This window comes from Pleurodeles waltl, chromosome 8 (assembly GCF_031143425.1).
Source record: "Pleurodeles waltl isolate 20211129_DDA chromosome 8, aPleWal1.hap1.20221129, whole genome shotgun sequence".
NCBI classification, from domain to species: Eukaryota; Metazoa; Chordata; class Amphibia; order Caudata; family Salamandridae; genus Pleurodeles; species Pleurodeles waltl.
In genome coordinates this window covers 328,997,723-329,019,295 of record NC_090447.1, presented here as the reverse complement: position 1 = coordinate 329,019,295, position 21,573 = coordinate 328,997,723, and the positions used below count along the sequence as shown (strand labels likewise).

Sequence of the window (21,573 nt, the reverse complement as noted above, 5' to 3'; positions counted from 1 at the left end):
TCATTCTTTTCAAAGAAGTACAATCGCTTCTCCTCAAAGGAGCTATAGAGTCATTCCCATTAAAACATCAAGGTTCGGGAGTATACTCCCTATACTTTTTTATACCCAAAAAAGACGTTTCACTCAGGCCAATTCTGGATTTCAGACCGTTAAACAACTACATTGTATCAGAGCATTCTTCAAGATGTCATTACCCTTCCCCAACAAGGCAACTTTATAACAGCGTTCAATCTAAAAGATTCTTACTTTCACAAACCCATCCATCCAGCACACTGCAAATACCTCAGATTTGTGGTGGCAGGAAAACATTACCAGTTCAAAGTCTTACGCTTTGGAGTCGCAACCGCTCCCAGAGTATTCACCAAGTGTCTTGCAGTAGTTGCCACACACTTCAGAAGACATCACATTCATGTTTTCCCTTGCGTGGACGACTGACTTATCCAAGTCAGCACCTTATAAAAATGTCAACATCATACTCAACTCACAATCTCCTACACACTATGGGATTCCCAATCAATTATCTAAAATCCCATCTCTAACTACTTTAGATACAACCTTATCTATGTCCTGTTCTCAATACACAATTAGTGCGAGTGTTGCCCAGCCTGTGTTCATAGTTTTCCCTCCTTGATTTCTCAGTTAACAGAAAACCATTCATAGACAGTGAGGACTTTCATGAGCCTGCTAGGGAAGATAACTTCCTTGATTGCCATCATACCTCATGCCAGACTTCACGTGGCCCCTTCAACAGTGACTCTCGTCAGTGGTTTCACGTACAGTGTCAACTTGAAGAGCTAGTGTTGGACCACCAAGCTCTTCGCTCGCTGCAGTGGGGGAATACCACAAACCTTATGAAAAGGTGGCCCTTATTGGACCCTGTGCCTCAGATCATTCTTACTAAAGACACATCAGACCGGTTGGGGAGCTAATCGCCACAACCTCACAGTACAAGGCCTATGGAATATGACTCAATAGTCCTTGCACATCAATCACCGGGAGTTACACGCAGCCCTCCTAGCAATGAGGGTGTTCCTTCCATACTTGCAAAGTAGTGCTAGTAAGTACTGACAACATGACTGCCATATACCATCTTCAAAAAAGGGGGAAGGGAGGCACGTTCATCTCAGCTGTCCCATCTTGCACAGACAAAATGGAAATGGGCAATTCTTCACAACATTCACGTAATGGCACAGTATTTTCCAGGAATGGGCAATCAGTTGGCAGACCTACTCAGGATGCAGCAACAATTCTACAAATGGCAAGCCCACCTGCAATTCCTACAACAATACTTTCTAAAATGGGGAGCACCTCAAATAGACCGATTTACCACCGCGCAAAACTCAAAATGGCAACACTTTGCATCCAGGTATCCTCAGTCCACGGGCAATGCTCTATGGATAAGTTGGGCAGGGATATTTGCTTACTCTTTTCTGCCTCTCCCACTCATTCCTTTTCTAGTTTGGAAACTCAAACAATCTTCCCTCACCATGATGTTTGTAGCTCCCAAGTGGGCACATCAGCCATGTTCACAACAATTTTGGATCTCTCACTAGTTCCACATCAAAAGGTCCCCAACAAGCTGGACCTTCTAACACAGAATCAAGGACAAATAAGACATCCAGGCCCCAAGTCACTCAACCTATCAATATGGTTCCTGAGGTCATAGAATTTGGATATTTACAACTACTGCAAGAATGTGGGAACATTCTTAAAGAAGAGCATAGACCCACAACTAGACAATGTTATGCAGCAAAGTGGAAATACTTTCTGCTACTGCCAACTGAAAAACATTGACCCTCTCAAAGCAGCCGTGCAACAGATTGTTTACTTACTCCATTTGCAAAACGCTAATTTAGCTTACACTTCCATTTGGCTTCATTTAGCAGCTTTAGCTATATATCTTCAAAATAGACATCATACTTCTTTATTTAGAGTTCCATTCATTAAGGCATTTATGGGAGGACTTAGGAGTCATTCCACCAACGGTGCTTTTGGCAACATCCTGGACCCTTAATGTTGTTCTCACAAGCCTCATTCGTTCCCCTTTTCAGCCACTACATTCCTGTTCATTTCAATTCCTACATGGAAGGTAGCTTTTCGAGTGGCTATCACTTCCGTTAGAGGTGTCAGTGAGCTCCAGGCTTTAACCCTGGAAGAACCATTCTTCAATATTCACAAAGAAAAAGTAGTAATCCTAAGTTCCTACCAAAGTTAGTTTCTCAGTTTCATATCAATCAGTCAATCAATTGAACTACCAGTTTTCTTTCCCCACCAGACACTGCGACGGAAAGGGCTCTACACATTCTTGATGTAAAAAAAAAAAAAAAAAAGGCTTAGAACTAAACAGTTAGAAAAAAACTAAACATCTTTTTGTGTCCTTTTCATTGCCCCACAAAGGAAACCCTACATCAAAAGCTGGTATAGGTAGGTGGATAGTCGAGTGTATTCAAACTTAACATGCTAAAGCAAAACAAAATTTACCACTCACACCTAGAGCACACTTTACTAGGAAGAAAGGTTCTTCAATGGCTTTCATATGCAGCAATTGTAAAGCATCTACATTGTTTACACCACACACCTTTACAAAACACTGTGTAGGTGTACTAGCAAGGCAACAAGCTAATGTTGACCAAGCAGTACTTAAAACACTTTTCCAAACAATTGCAACTCCCGCACGCTAACCACCGCTTTATAGAGGGACTCTGCTTTTCAGTCTATGCACAGCCTATGAATCTACAGCCACACCTGCCACTGAATGGAAAATGTTACTTACCAGTAGACATCTGTTGATGGCATGTAGTGCTATAGATTCAGATGCTCCCTCCCTCCTCCCCAGATGCCTGCGGCCGTTGTATTTATGTTAATATATAAATTTTGTATGTGCATGGACATCTTTCTCTTTTACTCTTTCCACACTACGTCACTCTTCCGCTTGTGGAGAAAAAAATCTTACAAAGGACTTGATGCTCATGCGCACTACAACGAGAGGAGTCACCCCTCAATCCTGTGACTCAAACATTCTTTGATTAAAAACAAGTTGTACCACTCCGAACTCAACGCTATATGGCAAGCTTATGCACAGCATGTGAATGTACAGTACTACATGCCACGAAGAGATGTCTACTGGTTAGAAACACATTCCTTTTTTTATAGTAATTATGTATTTCAGCTACCTGTTTATTTGAGGCATGTGCATTGTGATACTCATGAGGGGAGAACTGCACTTTTAGCTTCATATACTCCTCTTCAGCCGCACAGTTATGTCTCAAGCATTCACACAATGTCTGCTGTGAGTACTTAGAGGACACTTGTTCATGTTAATCTTATCCTTTGTTGAGCAACTGGTTAATTCAAGTTCCTTTTATGGAAGTAACTGCTGAGTGAACCGCACACCACATCTGACAAGTTAGGGAGTGGCTGATTATTGGTCCATTTACGTGAAGGAAAGTCAACAGCTTGTCTTTCGCTCTGTGTAGCATGCTATAGTCCATGAGTGAGAATAGATGGATTCCTAATTTTAAACATTTTTAAAACTTGAGATTCAATATTGAAAACATGTGTTTTTTTTTTGTTTTTTTTTTCAGTTTTCCATACCACATTATATATTACACAAGAGGACATTGTTTTGGCCACTGTACAGTGGTAGGACTATTACCCCTTTTAGCATATATTTTTTAAAACAATCTGTTCACTTTCCTGAGCAAAAAAAAGACATGAGTCACCTTTCATACAATGATACCTTATCCAAGCAGACTCTAGTCTTCGCAAAGAATCCTCTAATTTGCACATGCAGCATAAATTGCACGCATATGAGAAATGTAGTCTTTATTCTCTTTAAACAGTTTTTCTAGCAATTTTGCTAGGAAACCATGCTTGCAGCAGTGCTCAGGGCATGAACGGGACCGCAATCAGGAATGTAGTGGTCCTTCCAAAAACAGTTTTTCCTTCACGATTTATCTACCATACCAGTGGTTCATGGATGTCTCGAAATAGAATAATATTTCAAAGTGCAGGCTGTTGTCGTTTTGTGACGTGTACTTGAGGAGCAAGGCATTTCTATTAACTATCATTTACTGTTCTGCAGAGAAAGTATCATTCTGCAAAAGAAGCATATGAACAACTATTGCAGACGGAAAACCTTCCTGCCCAGGTCAAGGCAACTGTTTTGCAACAGTTAGGTATGTACAGACATTAACGCTTTTTTAACATTTCATTGTGAACGAGTGAAGAAACACAACTTGTTGGTTTAGGTACATTTTTTATATACTTATTTACATATAGATATAAAGAAGAGTTTTTATAATTCCCTTTTGAAGATTATAGAATGAGTCACAGGTTAGACCCTGCATGGAAGTCTATTCTGTGCCCCCCTATGAGCACTCTCCGCCCCCACTCTTTAAACTTAATTTAAACATGTATATGTTTCCCATTGTCCAGCGTTGGACACTTAAAGTATTCCTCACAAGACTGCTGTGCTTGGTAGTAAATGTTAAAAGAGCAGCAGTAATATGTACAAATTTAACATTGCACTTTGTGCACTCTATCTACATCGGGCAACTCAAATTCTACCCTCGCCCTCCAACCCTGCATGGCTTGCGAAGCTCAAATGTTGTACTGCACATCAATTGAACCAGAATCCTCAAGAGCTCTGGTCACATAAGACGTCTACTTCACAAGAAACATAGGGGGTTATTCTAACTTTGGAGGAGTGTTAATCCGTCCCAAAAGTGACGGTAAAGTGACGGATATACCACCAGCCGTATTACGAGTTCCATAGGATATAATGGACTCGTAATACGGCTGGTGGTAAATCCGTCACTTTTCCGTCACTTTTGGGACGGATTAACACCTCCTCCAAAGTTGGAATAACCCCCATAGTATTATGTTACTTTTCCCGGACATTGCTCTTAGTTCTTGCATCTTTCTCACCCCTAGTTACAGGATATGATATTAACTAGTTTTTCCTTTGTTCCTAGAAGGCTAGGGCCAAGGGGAATGGAACTCTCCCATCACAGATGAAATGTCATTGAAACAGGGAAAAAAATCTTTTTAAACCCTGCGTAACACGTTGGGCATAAATTTGCATTGTATGTTCAGTGGGTTGGTTTCATGCAGATCACATTACCTTAAACTGTAAGACCCTCTCAGAAAAGACTTTTGGAGAGAGTGTAGATAGGATTTGCATTTGTGCATATCCTTCACATGAGGAATCCTTTCAGTGCCCCTTATCTGCCACTTCCTATAATATCCAAAAAAGACACAACTGAACTTTGAGCATTGTGGAGAAAAAAGGCACTTTTCATTCTGAATCAGTGCTTTGGTCAGGCTCCAAACGCTCTTCATATATATTTTATATTTATTTGTAATGCACACACAGTGCTGAACTTCTTGGTGCTCAAAAAGTAGTAGTAGCAGGATGTTGACTTGACAATTTGAAGATGAAACATTAAAAATGTTTTTTCTTACGAAAGACAGAATTATATGCCCTTTGGCCATCAGCTGCATTTTGAAGGTATTAACTTGTCAGTTGACCTGAAAATACACTGTCATCTAATTTTTGTAGCTTTTGTCAGGAAGGGCACCGCTGCTCATTTAAGATGAGAAGTAGGCCTGGTGAAATAAAACTTAAGATTGCAAAATATAATTTAAGCTAGCAAAATCACCCAATTACACAGAAGGCAAAATTCAGGAAACTCCTCAAAATTTAGCATTACACAATTTTGGATAATTATTTCTGCTGAGAAGCATTTTCTGTTCATGCTATTCTCCATCCGGTATCTAGCATGACTTTGTGTGAGAGGCATACCCTTGCATGAAATATAATATTTATATCATATGAGATAAGAACAAGGCACATTAGCTCTAAAAGTGAAATTTTTAGTAATTTCTTGAACATTTGTCATGCAATTTTTCCCACTCCTAGCAAGAACCTTAATTTGCAGATTGCTCTTGCAAAGAGGAAGCATGGCAGATGACTTTAACCAGCAGAACATGCTGTGGTTCAACCTGTAGTCTTAAGTTCCATTAAATGATTGATCAGGCACCTAGTCTCAACAGGACCTTTCTTCTTGCTTGAGACGAACAACAACTCATCTTTGAGGACTGAAACGTCTATAAATCTTCATTGTTTTGCTATCTGGATTGTCACAGTATATGCCACAAACATTTAAGACATTGTTTAGCTATGCCATGTCATTGTCGCAGACGATATCCATGATGTCAGTCATAAGAAAATCCTTTACTGTGGTGAATAGGTCTTCCACACCTTCAATAACTACTTTGTCGACAATCTAAAAAAAACTCATCTTGTCTAACATTAGCAAAAGTGTCTTAGACTCATGTTTGTTGAAACAGTGGAATAAATGTTTGCTGAGAAGACAATGTCAGTGTCATCTTGTATATTAATCCCTATTAGATGCTAGTCATGAGCGTTTCAGCTCCTTGCTGTCTCCTCCATTCTTCTGCCAGTGTACGTTTCATCTGTCAAAGCCACAGCAGTCACCCACCCTGCCAATGGATCTTGAATGAACCTTACTCCAGATAAGAGTTTGATGAGTGAGTAGAGTAAGGGGTTAAGTCCTCACTGACAAGTAAGAGACATTGAAGCAGCAACAGACCCTCATAAACTAAGCATGAATTGCTTCACAGAATGTTTGATGTATGAAGAAGCCTATAGACTGCAAATATAATTTCTATCCAGCACCTCCTGTTGTCCAGGTTTCAGCTAATTTCCTTGACGTGGACGCTTTTGAAGTAGCAGGTCTTCTCAAGGCTTCCTTGCCCAGACCTTTTTTATTCTGTCAAATGTACCTTCACCTGTACCACCGTCAGCATCACGGCCTGACCCAGTTTAAGGTCCACCAATTCAATCAACTGCAGAGCTTCTTAAGCAAGGCATTCAGGTTCACATGGTGCCCATGGAAGAGCAGAAATAAACAACCGATTATGATTAACATTGGGACACCTTGCCTACAAACGGACTTCATCTGTCAGTAAAACACAGTGAAAGGCACTGCTTCTCCCTGCTTTAGCAAATTCCAAAGTCTCAGGAGCACAGGGCTTCACCAAAGTTGGGTCATCTGATGTTTGCTCCTTGGAGTTCCAGAACGTTGATAATGGCCATCCCTAGGTTATTTCTCTTTTGGGAAGTGTTTTGGTGCTTGAAACACAGCCACAACAAATATCACCTGATTCTAAAAATCTGGAAAATTGATTTGTCGCTGGATTAACACTCATTAAAGATGTAACTCTAAGAAGCTTCAGTTTTCTCCTAGGGGATCTCCATTGATAGTCATAAGTACTGAATAGTCTCACACTTTTGCACAATATATCTTCTCAATTGTTTCTTCAGAAAGGCCTGCAAAGTCACTTAAGAAAAAATATTATGCTTCCAATAGGAGAAGGCTACAATGGTCTAATTCTTCATCTTGTACTTAAGAAAAAAAAAAAAAAAAAAAAACGGCCAGGAGAATTATGTATATAATTTCATGTTTTTTTAATGTAAAACAGCATAAATGTCTTTCACAAACCCTTTTTTGATAGAGTATAAAGATTAAGGAAAGCAGGACACTGTGGCCCTAAATGTTGTCATAAGAGTTAAAAATAGAGCCTGTGCCTTAAAGAACCTAGAGACCACCAGTAACCCCACGTGCTCAACTGGCGGTGGTTGCTTCAGTTCTTTCTGAGGTGATGCATGAATGATATGTATGTCTGTTACCTCAGGCCTGGTGTGTGGTGAGCACCTCTGGTGTTATCACCTTACACCAGATCCAGGTATCCCCTATTAGTGAGGTGTAGACTGCCTAAGAAGCCAGGCTCTCTAGAGGTAGCTGTGGATGAGCAGCCAAGATGCATCTAGGAGACATGCAAAGCATATGCAGTACCACTACAGTCACCCAGCACTTACACACAAGACAGAACCACACAGTGTTACTATAATAAAGTACCTTTATTTTTGTAGCACAAATACTAAAATACTGAATAGGCAGTACTCCAATAGGAGGTAAATAAACACTATTGTGTACACATTAATAGTCGGTGATTAGCATAGAAAGCAATAGCAAATAGTAAAAACAGTAGTAAATAGTGGAGGCCCTAGGGGGAGACCAAGCCATATGTGGAAGTAAGTGGAATGTGAAAGGCAGTCCCCCACCCAAAAGAAGGGGAATCAGTAGAGGGAAGCTGGAGGAACTAGAAACCCTAAAGGAGATGTCCCAGGAGAGAAGAGGTAATTACCTGGTTTTTCCCCAAACCCACAAGAGAACTTTGGACAAAGACTGCAAGACCCAGACAAGATTGGAAGAACCCAGAGGTGGATCCTAACAGAAGAGGACCTGAAAAAGAAGGGGACCAAGTCCAGTTTGAGTGCCCGTCTGTGGCAGGAGCCACTACCCAGCCCTCTGTGGATGCAGGACCAGGTAGACGGTGGATTGAGATAGTCAGCAGTGCAGCACAGGAGCAGAGGAGGCGTTTTAGAAGTGATGTCCCATGTCAGGGGTTGTGATGCATTCTGTCAGTGGTGCTGAAAAACCACCAACAAGCCTTGACAAATGCAGGAGTGGTTGAAGGTTTTGCAAGGCTGAAGAGGACCAGCAAGGTCCAGGGGACTCTACCCAAAGAAGAGAGTCTGAGGTGACCCTCAACAGCAGGGAGAGTCACAAGAAGAGGAGGCAGCCCCCACATACGACTCACAGGTAGGCAGCAGGCACAGGAGTCGTAGTGAGGCCCACTCGGCACACCTGGAGAGGAGTCCCACGTCGCTGGAGCAGCAGGCAAGAGACTGTGCTTTGCAGGGAAGTGTGCTGGAGGCTGGGGCTACACAGAACCCGAAGAGCCCTTGGAGGGAGAACAAAAAAAGCCTTGGTAGCTGCAAGAGTTGCGGTGCACAGAGGTACTGTCCTCCAAGGAGAGGCAAGGGCTTACTGTCTCCCAAGTTAGACAGCTGGTAGAGAGGATCAAGGAGACCACTCCAGACCACCACCTGGGATGCAGGATCCACGCCGTTCCGGAGGAGAGAGGATCCATACAGCCTGTCTTCATTGCAGTTGGTGCTTGTGGATGCAGGGGAGTGACTCCTTCACTCCAAGGGAGATTCCTTCTTGCTTCTTGTGCAGACTGAAGACTTGTCACCCTCAGAGGATGCACATTCAGAGATATGTTGCAGTTGTTGGAAGGAGCTGGATAAACAATGTTGCAGAACAGAGTTCTCACTGGGGTTACATGCTGTCGGTTCCTGGAGGGTCCAGTTGCAGTCCTGGTGGCCAGAAGATGAAGTAAACGATGCAGAGGAGTCCAGGAATCTTGCACGTCGAATCTGAGAAACCACCCGTGAGGGAGACCCTAAATAGCCCAGGAAAGGGGGATTGGTCACCTAGCAGGGTGACCACCTATCAGGAGGGGGCTTTGACATCACCTGCCTGACCTGGCCACTCAGATGCTTCCTGGGGCCTCTTCCCCACCTTGGATTCAAGATGGCAGAATCAAGTGGCCACCTGGAGGAGCTCTGGGTACCACCCCTGGGGTGGTGATGGACAGGGGAGTGGTTACTCCCCTTTCCATTGTCCAGTTTTGCGCCAGAACATGGACCAGCGGTCCCTGGGCTGGTGCAAACCAGTTTATGCATGGAGGGCACCAAATGTGCCCTTCAAAGCATACCAGTGGCTTGGGGAGGCTACCCCTCCCAAGCCGTGTAACACCTATTTCCAAAGGGAGAGGGTGTTGCCTCCCTCTCTCAGAGGATATCCTTTGTTCTGCCTTCCTTCTCTTGAGCTGGTCAAGCAGCAGGAGGGCACAAACCTGCCTGAGGGGTGGCAGCAGCCTGGGCTGCGTGTAAAACCCCAGAAAACTGGTAGGAGCCCCCAGAGTGCATGGAATCATACAATCAATACTGGCAACAGAATTGGGGTATGTTTCTGACCTGTATGATACCAAACATGCCCAGGTTATAAGTTACCATTATGTATCTGGGCACAGGTAGTGACCTATGTCCACTACACGTGTAAAATTGCTTCCCCACACTTACTAAGTCCAGGGAAATGGAGCTTGAGTTCGTAGGGGCACCTCTGCTCATGCATGGGTGCCCTCACATAAAGGTTCCTGCACCCTGCCCTCTGGGCTAGAAAGGCCTGCCATAGCGGTGACTTACAGTGACCTGGTGCAGTGAACTTTGGTGAAAGGGTGCATGCACCTTTTTGTGCAGGCTGCAGTGGCAGGCCTGCAGACACATTTTGTATGGATTCCCTTGGGTGGCACAATACATGCTGCAGCCCATGGGGAACCCCTAGTTCCCCAATGCCCTGGGTACCTAAGTACCATATACTAGGGACTTGTATGGGGGCACCAGTATGCCACTTGTGGGGTGTGCTAAGTCCTAAGCAACCAAATCTAGAGGGAGAGAGCACAGTCAGTTGGGTCCTGGTTAGCAAAATCCCAGTGAACAGTCAAAACACAGACAGCAGGCAAACATTGGGGGTAACCATGCCAAAAAGAGGGTACTTTCCTACACTTGTCCTACTTGAGCCTTGGCTCTAGCATCTGATTACTGGCAGTAGTGCTTGGTGAATGTGTGAACAGATCTTCATGTGGCTGCTTTGCAAATATATGCTGTAGGGATATTAATCATTAAAGCTGCAGTAGCCCTTTACTCCTAGTGGAGTGAGCTTTTGGTCTAGCTGATAGTATCTTGTTAGCCTTTTGACAGCAGCTCAGGATACAGGAAACTATCCTTTGGAAAATAAATTGCTTATAAGTGGCTAACCTAATTATGACTAGACCATTGTTGATAACAATTGGTTTGATCTGCGGATACCACATGCCTTATCAAGATAAAAATTCAAGACTCTCCTCTCATCTAGGGAATGAAGTGTTCTTTCAGCTGGAGTAGAGGGATTCTGAAAAGAATGTTGGTAATGAGATGGTCTGATTGATGTGGAAATCCGAAATAACCTTAGGGAGGAATTTCAGGTGAGTTCTCCGGACCACTTTATTAGAGTGAAAGACTGTGTTTGGTTCGTGAGAACATAATGCATGGGTCTCGTTACCCCTGCGGACTGATGTTACTGCTACAAGGAAAGCTGTTTTCTAAGACCAATGTTGTAGGGATGCCTTGAGAATGGGCTTGAAAGAGTCCTCCATAAGTCGTGGAAGGACTATGTTGAGTTTCCAGGGAAGTGAACGAATCCTTATGGGAGGGAAAACCTTCTTCAGCCCTTCTAGAAAATCCTTTATTACAGGGATTCTTAAAAAAAGGTGTTTGTGAAGGACATTTTCTGTAGGCAGTAAGGGGTGCCAAGTGAACCTTTATGGAAGAGAATTGCAAGCCATTTTCTACCAGGGGTAGCAAGTATGGAAGAATGACATCTTGGCAAGTTGTAGGGTCCACGTTCTTGGAGGAACAACAAATGCAAAATCTATTCCACTTGGGGGCATAAGCGGAACGGGTTGAAAGCAGCTTAGCCTCCTTGAGGATCTCCATGTAATCTTGTCTAGTTCAAATATCTGTACTGCACTAGCTCGGTAGCCATGCAGCCAAATTCGAGGATAGGCCTGGCTGTACCATCAGGCCTCTAAATTTCATTAGCAGGTCTGGTCTGCATGGGAGCTTGAGATGTGGACGCTCTGGCCAGTGAAGGTCTGTAAACCATCAGTGATGTAGCCACTCCAGAGCTAATAGGATTATCATGGCTCTTGAGTGGGAAAACTTGATGAGGGCTGATGGGATCAGGGGAATTGGCAGAAAGGTATAAAGAAATTTGCTGGAGCAGTCGATCCGAAGAGCATTTCTCATTGTCCTTGGCTGAAAGTACCTTGAGGCGAAGCTTCGGCATTTTTAGGTCGAGCCTAGGCAGCACATGCACTGTCTCTCGACATGCTGTATCTATTTTATGGGCCTTCAGCACCCCGCATTGCTTATGATTGGTTCCTTCATGTGCTTTTTAAAATTCCCTTGTTTTTGTTCGCAATCGGCCATATACGTTAGTTTCTGGGCACTAGTATTTTTTTGCCTCGGCTTCTGGTTTAGGATTGTTGTGTTTATTGGTGACCTTGGCCTGGGAGCCTATATACACGCATTTCCCCCTGTGGATTTCCACACACCTCACTACTTGTCGTGCGCCCCTTTGGTCTTTGCGCCACGTGTGTAGGTGTTTTCTTCTTGTGCCAATTCTTGGCTTGTGGACAGCGCTTCATGCAATTTGTTACTAATTTATTTTTGACGATCTGTATTTTTTTTTTAATGTAAATAATGCAGCCGACCTCAGACTTGAATACAGTTCCCTAGTCCTAAAGTCAGTAGCTCTGTATGTTACACCACTTCTTACAAGTGCTGTATGATTGCCTTACAAATGGCTGCCGCATTGAGCTAGAGGCTGACAGGGAGAGTGAGCTTGCACAAGGGAGAGAGACTGGGAAGTGGGGTAACAAGCAAGAATTCTCAACCTACCATTCCTAAACTTTTAGGCTGTGAGGAGCAACAGTCTCCTGGCTGTAGGCAAAAGTAAGCAATTTACCAAAAGCCTTTACTTTTTGTTTATTTGTTTCATATTTATTTTAACAATCGCCATTTTTTTATTTATTTTTTATTAAATAGAGCCGACCCCGGACTCAAACGCGGTTCCCTAGTCCCAAAGTCTGCAGCTTTGTATGTTGCGCCATGCCCTACCCTCCCCTGTGTTGCATTGTTTTTAGATATATCGCAAAGTTAGTCAGATCACCTTAACACGCTTATTTTTTAAATCCAATTATAAGCACAAAGTTTCAAGCACACAAAAATAAAAAATTGGCCAGCACAGCTATTGCTGTTATACAAAATGTGACCAGTTGCTCTATATACTTTGTGATGTTTGTAATCTTGCAGCTTTTGTAATACATGGCTAAACGCTTACAAGGCCCCAAAGGTGAGACCTATTGGCTGTGCTAGATTGTTTTCTGTGGTGGCGAACAGTTCGATGATTGGAGTGCCCCCCACAGCTTGAAGATGTTTTGTATGACATTGTTGTGCAAGACCCATTTGTGGTTTTCTTGCGGAACTCTGCTGAGCACTTTGGACACCTGGAAGGTGTGTCGCTGTGATAATCAGGTCCCTGGCTATGAGCCATTTCCTCATGAGACAAGGCCAGGACCTCGTCCCTCCATGCTTTTTCAGGTAGGTCATGGTGGTTGTATTGTCTTTCTGGGCAGGCAGGGACTGGGTTTTGAACGATGGACAAACACCTTCAGCACCAGATGGACTTGCACATAGCTTGAGGTGATTGATGTGATAGGTCATCTCTCTGTGACCTCTTGCCCTGAATTTGGAGGTGATCCATGTGGGTTCCCCATCCTAGTAGTGATCCATCTCTCACTATTGTTTGAGAAGGAACCTGCGATGAAATGACATTACTCAAAGCAGGTTGGTTGGAGAATAACACCATTTCAGGGACTGCTTCACATTCAGGGATAGTTTTGTCATGTCATCCCAGTTGCCAGTCAATTGGTTTCACTGGTCCTTGAGACATTCTTGGAGAGGTCATTTGTGGAGATGGACATTCCGTGTGAGGACGATGCAGGCCGCCGCTGAGAAGAGATGACACTGTCCTCTGTCGGATGAGACTTTTATGAATGAGTGACACTTCTGAAGGATTGATAAGTTTTTTCTCGGAAGGACCCACTAGCTCTTTTGGTGTTGATGGAGGCTCCCAATTAATGCAAGGTTTAAACCATGATAGGTGTTTATTTGCTTTGAACCAGGATAGGTGTTTGTAGGGAGATGGGCTTTTAACTTGCAGTACACCCCTCACACACTTTTTGCCTGTTATTTGATGCAACTTGGAAGTGCACTGGGCCCCTGCCAACTAGGTTCCCAGTGCCAGTGTTCTTTCCCCCCAAAAGGTCCAATTAGCAAATCCTTTAGCACCCTCTAAGTCCATGGTAAATGACACCCCTGTTACTTAGGGTCTGGGGTACTGAGGGGGTATCTAAGGACTGCAACATAAATTGTGCCACCCTAAGGGACCCCTCACCAAGCACATGACTGACTGCCACTCCAGGCTGCGTGTCTGGGTGCAGACAAAAGTGGAAACACAACATGGTGTACAGACTGTGTGCCATGTGAGCTGCCACTGCATGTAATATTTGTAAGTCGCCCGTACAGCAGGCCTGATAGCCTTAGGGCAGTGTGCTTAATATTACATGTGAGGGCATACCTGCATGAGCAGATATGCCCTTGTGCTTGTCAGTTACATTTCTGCCAGTGCAAGTGACCAGAGAAGCCATTTTGAATCATGTACTGGACACTGGTGAAAATTAGTTCCCTAGCTACATGATGACTTCACAAGATAGAGATAGGGATGTTTGGTATCAAGCATCTCTTATTGACTAACTACACTGATGCCAGTGTTGGATTTACCAATACATGCACCCAGAGGGCACCTTGGAGGTGCCCCCTGAAAATTTACCAGCCTCTGACGTCCTTGCCGACTCGTTTCTGCCAGCCTGCCACCCTAGATGCTAATCTGACCTCCTAGGGTGAGAGCATTTGCTCTCTGATGGCACAGAACAAAGGCCTGTGCCGCACCCCCCCCCCCCCCCCCCCCCCCCCCCCCCCCCCCCACAAGAGGATGACCTGCTGATTAGCCTCCTTGGGCCGGTGAGCTTCAAAGAAGCTGCCGTCTAAAATTGTAATCTGCTCCCTTCACGGGAGAGAAAGAACCCCCCCCCCCTTAAATCCAGAGCCCCCCTTAGCACCTGGTCAGATGGGAAAATTATCTAGTCCGGTATGCCACCCCCAGGCTAGTACCACCCCTAATGTGGGCTACTGCAAGGTGAACACAATTTTTCAGAAGTGGCCTTCTTTATTATGGCATATTTAGGATTTCTGGGAGAGGATTATGTCCGCTTCCCACAGAAAGTGGTCACATACAGAGCATAGTGACCCTAAGGATCAATAGTCCATTGGCTACTACCCTACACACCCCTAACTTCAGTGTTTAGGGGACCCCCTGGCACCAGAGGAGGGGATCCTGATGACCTAAGAAGACCAAGGACACAGAAGTGCTGTGAAAGCAGAAGGGGGGGGGGGGGGAGCAGCTGACCTGGTACTAACCCCACCTGTGCCCATCGTCGACATCGGCACCAAAGTCGACTCGTCCTGCAGCTGTGACTTCAGAAACCTGGGAGGACTGCCTGCCTTCAATAAAGACTCAAGACCTCCTATGAACAGTGGATCTGTTCTTCAGCAAACGCCAAAAGAAGGGACACTGAAGCCTCTGGAACCACCAAAACCTGACATTGGAAGTCAACACTGCGCCTGCCGTCTCCCACCCAAGTTGAAGTGGACAACCAGTGCCAACAATGTTCCACAGCCCTCCAGAGCGCAAGTCCATTGTGGCTTAATCCCTCCTGGACTCCCCGACGTCACCTGCAGCCTCTGCACACAGCCCCCCTCTACTGTGACCACTCAGTTCAGAAAAATCCGACCCCCCTGTGCCAGCTGCCCCTGAGCCTTGGAGATGAGGACGAAAGGTGCCTACCTGTGCCTGAGCATCATGAGGCCTGAGCCCCAATGTTGGTTCAGCCTGAGTGGCCTCCTGGCCTGAGCCTGCAGCCTCTTTTATTATTTTTTATTTTTAAGTCACCGATCTCCACAGGAATGCATTGGGCACCCAACACTGTCTTGCACTCTTTATCTGGCTGCCACCTTGCTGCCGAGGGCGTTCTGCTGGTGCTGCCTTGGACCTTGCCCACTACTCACCTTAACTCCTGGAGATTGGTCTTGTAAGTCACTGTACTCTACCTGTTTGCAGAACTTTTTTTTTTCTCCCATAGGATAACTTTGCAGAGCTCCGAAATTACACTGTCCACTTTTTTAAGTGTAATGAATTCCTATTTAAAAATGTACTTAACTGATCTGATGCGCCAACATATATAAAGATACTTGATATGTTTATAAATTGGTGTAGATCTCCTTTTTGAGTGGTGTCACATTTATTGACTATTGGGTGTATTTTTAGCTTGCTTGCACTCCTCTGTGTTAAGCCTAAGCCTGCTCAACCACACTACCTCTAAAGAGAGAACTTTGGGATTGCATAGCAAGACCTTTCTACTCACTGGCGAACCCCTGGACCATTTACACTGTATTTACATACCACATAAGGGGACAGCTTCCTACAGTGTTGATTTGTGATGAAGACCCAACTGTTGAAGGAGATCGCAGGTCCAGTTGTAATGAAGTTGGGGATCCTGAGACGTTGATGCCTTTATTATCCAATCGTCTGGGTAGACTAAGAATCAATGTTTTCTGAGGTGGACCACCACTACTGCCACGTACTTGGAGTGTGTTGTGGTTGCTGACTTTAGGCCAAATGGAAGTACGTGGTACTGATAAAGGTCCTGCCCCACAACAAACCTCAAGAACATTCTATGTCTTTTGTCGATTGGAATATTAAGATATGCCACTCTGCCAGATAATGAGAAATGGTTCTCCCTACTGGAGTGGGTAATGGAAAAGAGAGAGAAATGAATCATTGTTTGGATCCTTTTGCTTATTTACCGCCTTGAGCAGGCTGTTGGTTGGATCTTCATCTCGTCTGCTTTTGTTTTTGTTGGTAAGGTCTTTGGTGTTAATTCTGAGGTCAACCTTAATGCCATTGAGGGGTTTGAATCCTCTGAGGGTAAAAGCAGGATTTTCTCTGCTCTTTTTGTCTCTCTACAGCCATTGGTTTAGGGTTTCCATCTCCCTATTCATGTGCTTCATATCATCACCAGTGTGACTTCTGAAGAGAGTGTAGCCTTTCATTGTTGCGGCAGTGCTGCAGACTTTGCAGTGTGCAGTGTCCAGTTTTTAGTCTCCTTCTCAGGAGGAACCAATGATGATCAAGTGGAATGATACTTTTTGGCTGCTAAGATAACCACAGAGTCTGGAGGCGGATCAGAGTGCAGGAATATAGGATCTTGTTATGGAGGTCAGTATTTCTCTTGTATCCTTGATGGAGCAGGCTTAACTGTGGACGGTGTCAAAAAAAGCTCCATGGCTGGCTCTAGGAGGCCACGAACCAGTGGCAGTAGTGGCCTTGAGGATTCCCGTTGGTGTAATGTCTCAAATACCACAGATGTTGGAGGGTGTAGGAACCGACATCTGTATATTAAGTTTGGCAGCTCCACATTCCAGGTCCTCCTGGAATGTAGTGATATCGTCCACTGGAGAGATAGAAGGTGGTAGAGTCAGACACTGTCAGAGAATATCCTCTCATAGAGGTCAAGGTAGTATCTCTAGATCTGTTATCGGATCTTGTGTGAGATCTAGATCAGTCACCTTTATTGGTGCGAACGATGCTGCTGGTGAGATTGGTGTGAAGTTGGTGATGAGCATCTGGAACTATGGCGTCTGTGATGGTGAGAGCGCTGGCCCGTTTGGAAGCGTGATCTATATGGCATGGTAAAGGAACCTTCATAGGTGGTCGAATTGGCGCCATTGTATGGGGCGCTGGGGTATAGGTGGTGGTGAAAGAGGCAGTGGCAATGGCAGTAGTGGTGATGGTTGGGGTGGAGACTGAGGAGGGGGAGTTGGCGGTGGTGGAGGTGAACATGGTAGTACAGTGGGTGAATGAGAATAGATTCTTGAATATTGAGAGTCTAGGATGAGTAAATGGCTTCTCTTCTGTCTCCTCGACATCGACATTCTGCTATGACACTTTGGCGTCGATCTGCACCTTAATGTGCACCGCTGTCGATGCCTTAACGTCGATCCAGTCCTTCCTGATGACAAAACACTCCTCTGCGTCAATGGTGACCAGTGTTGACTGGTGTTGTCTTGACGACAACCAATGTCTTTCTCGATGTCAGTCCCGCTAGCGTCAACGTTAACCAAGACATATGTCTTTTTTTTTTTGTTGCTGGAATCCTCTTTTCAGACCTCCCACCTCCTTCTGAGGTTGATTTAGGAGCCCTGGTGGAATAATTACCTTCCCCTCGCTTTGAGGTCCCACCTTAACCCTGTGCTTGTTGTCTCCATCTCACCTCAGTCCCATGGAGGCAGATCTCCCTTTCTTGTAAGGTGCATTGCGAAAAGTTCCTGTAGTGATGACAAGTCAGGAACATGATATGGTGGAAGGCAGATGATGCAGACCTTGTGAGGTTCTGATTTGGCCTTCCTTCCACAGGCAGGGCACTTGTCAAATAAAGAAGGCATTTCATTTGACAAAACACTTTACTTCTGTGTCAGGACAAAACTGAAAATGGCAGGGATAAATGAAAACGGTTGTGTAAAAGTGTCACTAAATTCTACCAGAAAGATTTAATGAGAAAAAAACTAAAAAGACCGAGCTCAATGCCCCAGGATCCTATCAACAGAAGCTGGAAAAAAGAACGGAAGCAACTGCCACCTGCTGAGCATGATGGGATGCTGGTTATCTCTAGGTTCCTAAAGCCACATGTTGACTGTGCTTCGCAGGCAACTAATATAGATACATACAAATCTTTTTGATGTAAAGTCCCTAAGGTCTGATTACATCCTATGTAGGCCTTGACTAATGGAGGTCCCCATCTTTCCCAATCCATGCACATTCATGGTCATGACTGCTATTAGATACAGATGGCTCCTGACCTTACCTTTCTAAGAACTGTGAAAATGTCAAGCCCATTGATCAATAATGACACAGATACAACTAACAAAGCGACTTTTTGGGTATTTCCCATCATGTCAAGGTTGATTAGGAACGCATATCAACATACTTCCAAGATAGTGTAGTCTGAACTGATGTGTAGGGTGCATCACTTGATGACTAATTTGTGACAGACATTCCAGTCTCTGATAATATTTAGTATATAAGGAATACCACTTGACCACTTGTCAGGAAAGGTCCTTTGTCCAAATTGTCACCAGAGGTCCTGCCAGAGACGGTCTCACCTACTGCTAGCACACTTAGCAAAGGGTACATCTCACCTGAACCCGACAATGCTGAGTCGCGGAGGAAGACTGACTGCTACTGCAGTGTGTTTGCTGGTCGTGAGGAATTCGGTCTCTATGCCTCCACTGATAAAGACTGCCTTTGCTTTCATCAAAGTATGCCGTGCGTCTTCTTTCCCTAAGAAACTCTAGACTGCAAATTGGTCTTTCTTCCATGCTATCACAGTATAGCACATAGAAGTAGATGTTAAGAGGTTTTAGATGATGATTTAAATGACATTTTAAACAATCCTATAAATGTTCATTTTATTCTCGCTATTCGTAACGTGCCTTCTTGCTGGTTTTATAATATTCTGTGTAGTTGTTTTGGATGTACTCCTTCTTAGTACAGTGTGTATGATATTGTGGATAACGAAATAAGGTTTAATTTCTGTTTCCATGGTACCCCTGATCTCTTTAGGGTGTTGTTAGTAATCCAAAAGCAATACTTCAATGTCGATTACACATTAAATGGGGTTTTAAGGGGCTGCAGTAACCTGCCGTTCACTTTCGTTGCAGGTGCATTGAACTGAGTTCACCCTTGTCACTTGTGAGTGGGGAAAGTACAGCTTGTAGTGTTACCCCAAAGTCCTAAGTTATGCAGCATCCTAAAAGAAAAACTGATTATATGGACACCATGGGTGGGATACGCACAAGGCTCTGATATGTAGAGTGGCAAATTTCAGGCACAGTGCAAGCTGAGAACACTTGCTTTCGTTTTTGCTCTAGAATAGTGTAGGAAGCTGGCTCTCTATATAATGCACTAAAAAAGAAGTACATCTTGGAGAGAGTCCAATGGAGCCCTAACTGGTTTGCAGAGGCAAAATTAGATAGGACTAATGATCTATTTTGTGGTACTGTGGGCGAGAAGTTAGGCTTATCAGAGGGTAGTGCTAAGCATTTGTTTTACTCACGTAGGCAACACATGACACACAAACTCAAAGAATAACTCCGAGACCAAATTAGAAAAATAACACTTTTTTAAATATATTCCTCAAACCATAGAACTTCGTAATCAGGTAAGTACTTATTCATGTATACTTTTCAGATAAAAAAATCAACACAGTGCAATTCTCAGAGTTCTTCAGTGTTAACCTATGGAGGAAAACAATGCTCAGCAAATACAGGGTTAACAACGACTTACAAAGCCTTTCTCCGAGAGTTAAGGTAAGTACCGGGCACTAATCAGAACCACACCAGCAGGTCACTCTGGGCAGCCAGGTGCAGGGTTTGCAGTAATGCATTGAGTGCTCAGTGGTTTTCCATGGGAGTTGGACCTCGGGACAAACAAGCTGTAGACTCTGGCTAGGAAGCCAGTCGAGGACAACAACCAGGTAGGTTGTAGACTTTGGGTAGTCAGGGACGTAGGTGCACCTTTGGTCCTTTTCTCCAGAAGCGACAGATGCAGGGGTGTCCTTTGGCATCAGGTTTTTCTGTCCGGGAGCACTTGTAGTTAGGGAGACCTACGCATTGAGGCTGCATATGTCGTCGGGGAATCCAATGGTTGGGGGGTGGGAGGGTGGATTAGAGATCCTGGGTGGACTCAATCTCAGAGGAGCTGGGGAACATCATTGGCAACCTTGACCCACCTCAGATGGGGTCAGGGGCGACTGGTGCAGTGGTTGCTGTAGGTACCGGGTTTTCTGTCACCACAAGGGCATGGGAGAGGGGGCCTGCGTGCAGAGACTGCATGCAACTTGGAGGGAGTCCAAGAGGGGTGAAACCTGAGCGGACTTCGACTCTGGACAGCTGGGGAACCTTGCTGGCAACGTTGGTTGGCTTCACCTTTTGTCATGGACGTCGAGTGCAGAGGTCACTTCGAGTGTCTGATCTTTACTGTTCCTGCAGGGTGCTGAGTCCTTTCTTGAGACTTTGTTGCAGAGCAGATCCACTGCTCGCTGGAGTCTTGAGTCTTTATGGAAGGCAGGCAGTCCTCATAGGTTTCTTGGAGGCTCCGCTGCAGGACGGGTCGTTGTCTTGGGCAGAGTCCGTCGAAGTCACCAGACAGGCAGGTGGGGCCGGTACCAAGTCAGCTGCTGCTGCTTTTTCTCTTCTGCAGGTGCGACTCTTCTTTGTCCTTTGCTTCTTAGCTCGTCGGAATCTGACCTCTGAAGGTTGAGAGTCTGTGTATGGATCAAGGACACCAGGTACCACTGTCATATGGGTAGAAGGCCATCATCATCTTACAGCAATACCTACTTAGAGCAATACTGACCCTTTAGGAAAAGTAAACAAATCTGGATTCCCCAGTGTAGGAAGCTGGCTCTTTCTATAGTGCACTAAAATGAAGTACACTGTGCAGAGAGTCCATCTGATCCCCAATTGGTATTGCAGAGGCACAAGTAGCTTGGACTAATGCTCTATTTTGTGAAGTGTGGACGAGCAGTTAGGTTTATCACAAGGTAGTGCTAAGCATTTGTTTGTACTCACACAGGCAATAAATGAGACATACACTCAAAGAATGAATCCGAAACCAATTTAGAAAAATAATTCGTTTTTATACAGGTTTCAAACCCAAGAACTTTGTAATCAGGTAAGTAGACTTTTAAGCATAAATACTTTGCAGTTTCAAAAATCATCATTTCATGCAATTTTCAGAGACTCTCAATGTTATCATTTGCAGGACAAACAATGTTCAGCAAACAAAGGGTTAA

General features: G+C 44.4%; 1 protein-coding gene across 2 annotated transcripts in view; it reads left to right on the top strand.

Annotated features, from left to right (window-relative positions):
• KDM6A (lysine demethylase 6A) overlaps positions 1 to 21,573 on the top strand; it is a 709,557-nt gene that overhangs the window by 183,050 nt on the left and 504,934 nt on the right. For both annotated transcript variants that reach the window (XM_069204190.1, XM_069204189.1), the window contains exon 9: positions 4,085 to 4,178. In XM_069204190.1, the coding sequence (XP_069060291.1) occupies positions 4,085 to 4,178 (94 nt within the window). The remainder of the gene's footprint in view (positions 1 to 4,084; positions 4,179 to 21,573) is intronic.